This window comes from Salvia splendens, chromosome 17, assembly GCF_004379255.2.
Source record: "Salvia splendens isolate huo1 chromosome 17, SspV2, whole genome shotgun sequence".
NCBI lineage: Eukaryota > Viridiplantae > Streptophyta > Magnoliopsida > Lamiales > Lamiaceae > Salvia > Salvia splendens.
Window position 1 is genome coordinate 17,573,518 of NC_056048.1, and position 5,390 is coordinate 17,578,907.

The 5,390-nt window shown below is 44.1% G+C and overlaps 1 protein-coding gene across 1 annotated transcript; it reads right to left on the bottom strand.

The window, feature by feature from the left end:
* Positions 1-3,227: 3,227 nt before the first annotated feature.
* Positions 3,228-3,968, bottom strand: LOC121774401 (vegetative cell wall protein gp1-like). Its single transcript, XM_042171285.1, has one exon. The coding sequence runs from the start codon at positions 3,966-3,968 to the stop codon at positions 3,228-3,230; it is 741 nt and encodes a 246-aa protein (XP_042027219.1).
* Between the last annotated feature and the right edge of the window lie 1,422 nt (positions 3,969-5,390).

Below are 5,390 nucleotides of genomic sequence, written 5' to 3' on the forward strand. Positions count from 1 at the left end.
CGGTTATTTGCCTTATAATTAGGGAATATGTAGTGTCATGTTTGCCTAATAAAATGAGACAGTGTAAGTTTATGCATGATGGCGGGCCTAACGATCGCGGCTTTTTCTCTTGGATTCAAGTTATATGGAAGTGATAACTGAACCGGATGGATCAGTTAGCAAATGTCGTTGCCACTTGATCAAGTTGATCTCGCTATCACAGGCCACCAATGTAATTTATAAACTCCCAATTTTGCACTACTTTAACAGTAAAGCGGAAAGTTCAGGGTCGATCCCACAGAGAAACTAGTATATCAAGTGTGTGAGTAGTGAATAGGGGGTTAGCTGCTGCCACTTGGGAGTTTTTAACTACTGATTTTTACTCTAGACAGAATTTAAGTCACTAACTTGATCAAGGAAATTTTAACTACTGGGTCAAGTGAATTTCAGACTGGAATGAAAATTAACTACGTGAAACAGTAAACACCATGATGAAAACGAAAACAGCTTTGATTAAAACTAAAACTCAGAACAGTACAGCGTGAAATTTAAACTAAGCTAACACTTCGGAAATACGAAAGCAAGTAAAACCGGGGAGATCCTCAGCGTGAAACTTAAGAATACGCCGACAGATATCAAGTATTCTACAGCGCTCCTTCGATCGCCCTTTCTAACTAAGCGTTACTTTATCTATGCTATCTAGAGAACTGAACTAGACTAGAGAGCTAAACTAAACTAAACTAAAGACGGAAAGTAAATGATCGAATCTGCTTTGCGTGGTGGCACATCTTCTATTTATAGGCTTGGCATGACTTCCAGCTGGATAACGATCTTGGCAGGGAATATTCGCTCAAGCTGAGAGTGAGCGACTCATTGATTGCTACGTGCTTTCCTTCTAGAATGACGACGCTTTTCTGTAACAGATTCGTGACTCAGCTCAGTCCTTGCGTCTCATATATCAGCACGTGTCCCCTTCTAGAACGTTGTCCTTGATAACAGAATGCTGCGCACCATCCAGCTCATAGCCTCATGTGTCCTTCTTCTGGAAGCCAGCGGTCCCCTCCTTGATGCTTGATTACTCCCCTTGATCAACTCTCCTGCCTTCTGGCCATTTTCGCCTATTGTACTTGCTTGATCAGTCTGGCCTTGTTGCCTTGGTCAAGTGGCATTTCTGCACATTTAACACTTGTTTTGCGCGATAAAACCGATCAAGTAGCGTACATTTTACCCCCAAACTGATGCATGAAATGAGCCTTATCAAACTGCTCACACTTAAAACATACTTGTCCCCAAGTATAAAGAAAAAAGAAACGAAAAAGATAAGCCAAATTGCAGGCATGGTTTACTCATTTAAAGAAAACGAAAAAAGAAAATAAAACTCGAAATAAAAACACATATTCACATAGATGCATTAGATCGAATAAATTTCCAACAATCATACCCGAGGTCGAGGTCAATCCATTTGCCAGCAACTTATGTTTCTTCCTTTTTGCTTTTACTTGATCAAGGTGTCAGTTCGTCAAGATTGCTCAATTTAAAAACCACTGTTGGATTCACTCAGTCACTCATTTCTCACCAGAGATGTTAAGACTGTTCACTCGGTATTGCCACAAATTTAATACCTCGAATTGGATTGCACAAGATAGTTCCTTAATGTCTTTGTTTCGGGTGTAATGAGGCTTAAGGGTAGTGGTGTATCAAGGTAGGGTCCTAGGGGTTCTAAGTTTAAAATTATAAACTGTAAAAAGAAAAAAGAAACACGTGAGTCAAGAAACCAAAGATTTGAACTATTTATTTCTCCACTAGATATCTTACTTGGTCAAGTGGCGACTTCTAGACTTGAACTTTTGGCTTATTTTTCTAACTTCCGACTTATCGGGTCAGGTTACAACTTTTCCTGCCCTCTTTTTCTCAAACATTTCTTGATAACAACAATATTTTTTTTACTTGATATCTAACTTGATCAACCTGATTGACTAACTCGCTCAACCCGGCTACCCTTTTATTTTTACTTTCTGTCGTACTACCCCTTTCTTTGAAATGACTCATCTCTCTGACCCCTTTTCCTCACGTATTTATAAAAAGTATATGGATGTGGGTCTCGGTTATCAAAGAAAGGGTAAAAGTGTATGGGCTCAACTTGGTTAACTAAGGGGTGCGTTGCTTGACGAGGCGTGTTCGTGGAGAGAAAGAAGAAAAGGCTCAAATTGGTTAAGTCCTAATGCCTTTAGTCCTTACTACTTGTGCAATTTTCATCTAGATATCAAAAATTGAGCCTCTCGTAAAAAATTTTCCTTTGTAACAATAGTAGAAAGTGTTCTACTTTGGCTTATAACTCACATATAGAGAGGCTTCACAGTAAGTTTTTTTTTTAAATTGAGCATTTGCATCATACTTGCGTCGTTCAAACTGATCAAGTTTTTGCAATCAAGTTTCTACATGTATTCCTTTCTCTAACTCTTCCCAAAGTAATCAAATCTTCCACTTATCCGATTTCATGCATATTGCCTATTTATTACTAACTGATATTTTGTGTTTTCAAATTTCTGACATGTATGACTTTTATATTCTGGAACTAACCCTCCCCCTTCCCACTGCATATGAACTCGTCCTCGAGGGACTGGATGCAGTGAAAAAGGGTTAGGCAACGGCACAACAGAAACCAAGGAAAACTTCTCACACTTAGACCAGACACTGGGCTAAGTGTGAGGTAGTGCCAACAATCAAACATGCATGTCAAAACATAAAAACAACAAACAAAACACATAGGCAAAATATAGCAAAACGAGCATGCATAACTTCTCACACTTAGACCCAACACAAGTCTAAGTGTGAGGTGGAGAAGAAAATCAGTTATACATACCAAAAACAAATAAAAATAAAATTGTTTTGAAACTTGAAATGAGTAGAGATCGGGGGGGTTGTACTTTAAAGCTTCCTTGGAGGTTGACCGGGAGATGCTGAGGGTGGCCAGGAGGATGATGGGCGCCGAGACGGAGGAGATCTTGTAGAGGGAGGTGGCGGTTGGTTGGCAAGGGTCTGGACATGGGTAGTGCCCAACAACCTGGCCAGCAGGACCAGTTGAGTATTTGAACTCTCCACCAGCTGCATCAACGTCTGCTCCATTCGGAGCTTCCATGCGTTATCAGCACTTGCAGCCTCCTCTCGCTCCATCCTCGGAGTGGTCGCCTGATGTGTATCCTCCGGCCTTGTTCTCCTTCTGGGTTGGCTCCTCTGTTGCTTCTTCATCAACCAGCCACCGGCCGTACTGTGCGAGGTTTCTGCACCACCGTTTCCTCCTCCCTTCGGATTTTCAGGGTTCCAACCTCCTCCAGGAGCCAGTCCGTTGTCATACGGCGCGTCTTCCGGCGTGGTGGCTTCTTCTCCTTCTCAGCTTCCCTATAGTCGAACAATGGGCGTAAGTCCTCTACTTCCTCGTCATTGATTTCACCGCCCCCAGTCAAATGCGGCTCATGGATCGAAGTGGAGGTGCCACCGTTTGCTGGTGACGGAATAGCAAACGGCTGCCCATAATCCTCCCCCCATCTTTCTTCGTCAGCGGTGTCCTCGCTGGTGTGCATCGGCTGGATGGGGGATGGAGGTGAAGGTTGGACGGTAGATGGTGAAGGTGATATAGGAGAGCTAGGAAGGGGGAATGTAGGCGGAGGCGATGTAGGAGAGCTAGGTGGAATTTTTGTTTTAGAAGACGAAGCAGGCTCTTTAGACCGGGAAATCCTGAGTCTAACTTCGAGTGCGGCGTAAGCGGCCGCATTGTCCATCTCGGAGGGTATACTCCGGAGGATTTTATCGAGGCGCCGTAGTGTATCTTCGTCCACCGCGGGAGGTGGAGCGGTGGCGCTGGTTTGTGGTGGAGGTTGAAAGGATGGGCTAGGGTTTTCGACTTGGGTCTGGAACGAGGTTTCCTGGTCGCCACTCTCGGCGCCGACATCTGAGGATGAGGATGAAGTTGGAATTTGTTCGATCAACATTCTTACAGGTAGTGGAGAAGATGATGATTTTTTGGGCAAAGGGTTCGGAACTTGGAGCAATATGGGAGAGTAAATGGAATGCACTGTGGTCGCCTTGGGTGAAAGTGAAATACGGTCCTGAATCCTGCCTATTATATTGATATTACGACTGTTGGGATCTCTGCGACTGTTCAGATTTCTGCGACTCTTTACATACATGCGCTCCTTTTCAGAGTGCCAGCTGACTTAGCTTCTCTGATACGCTTCTTCCTTCTCTCCAGGGCGTCCTTTCATTGCGACAATCGGCGCCGTCTGACACCTCTCCATTGACTGCATGCATCCTATCATTACCTGCCCTGATCACTTAAATCACTGTGGCCACTGGTTAACTCATATAATTCCACTTGATCAGTTTCTTTCCTCCACTTCCGACTTTTAATTTCTAAGAATTAAAAACTAACAAAGAAGAACTATTTACACTAGCTACCAAGGATTTGACCAAGTTCCTATGGGATGTCACTTGATCAGTTTAATAGATTAAGAATTTGTTGTTTGATCAAGCAGACTACCCACGAGTACCCGATCACTCCTTTTACCTGCTCACTGGATAGGATTAAGCAGGATCAGTGGAATTTCTTCCACTGTGCCAGCTTCGTTCTTGTCTCTGTAGGGCTCAACCCGATGACTATTTACCACGAAGGAAGACGAATTGGGGGGGTCTCCTGGGAGTATGTTTGCCTTCTGTGTGTGCACTGCCTTCATGGTACAAGGGTCCGCCCACTTTGAATTCCGTCGCCTGGGTATCAGTTTGAGTTGTCACTGGAAGAGTAGCTCTTTCTGCCCCACTATGAGCTCTTCCTTTCTCAAAGTGGGGTCGAGTCTGCGTTGTCGATTACGATGGGGTGTCACTCCTTCTTCTAACCTGGCAGGATTCATGCACAAGTCTGGGTTAATCTCTGCTGTTTTCCACTTGACCACCTCATGACCCAGTCTCAGTTCTTCCTTCAATTGTCCTCCATGTCCTTGCGGATTTGGTTTTACTGGTTTTTGGTACGTCTGGTTGGACAGGCTCTTGAGGGTAACTGGCGATGTAGGTAAAGACAATAGTTGCCTTGTAGGCGAGGGATTTTCCTTCAGCATTCATCTCAATGGGTCAGCCTGGTCAGGTGGTTTCTCGACCCTTGCTGGTTGAGTGATCTCAGTTGGTCGTGGCGGCTTACAGAAATCCATAATTTCCCTTTCAATGGCTTGATCATCCATTTCCCCAGTCATCGTTGCATCGAACCATTCAGCCGCTTCCTTCTTAAGCTGTTCATCTTCAATGGAATCAGTGGGCGGTCTTTTGAAGAGCTACTTCCCTAGATACCCTTGCTCCCAAGGCCTAATAGTATCCGCTGATTGTATGCTCTCATTGTCCTGTGGCTTTCTCACAGCTCTATCAAT

Excerpts from the sequence above, each read along its gene's own strand:
- LOC121774401 (XM_042171285.1), bottom strand. The coding sequence starts at position 3,968 with ATGTTGATCGAACAAATTCCAACTTCATCCTCATCCTCAGATGTCGGC.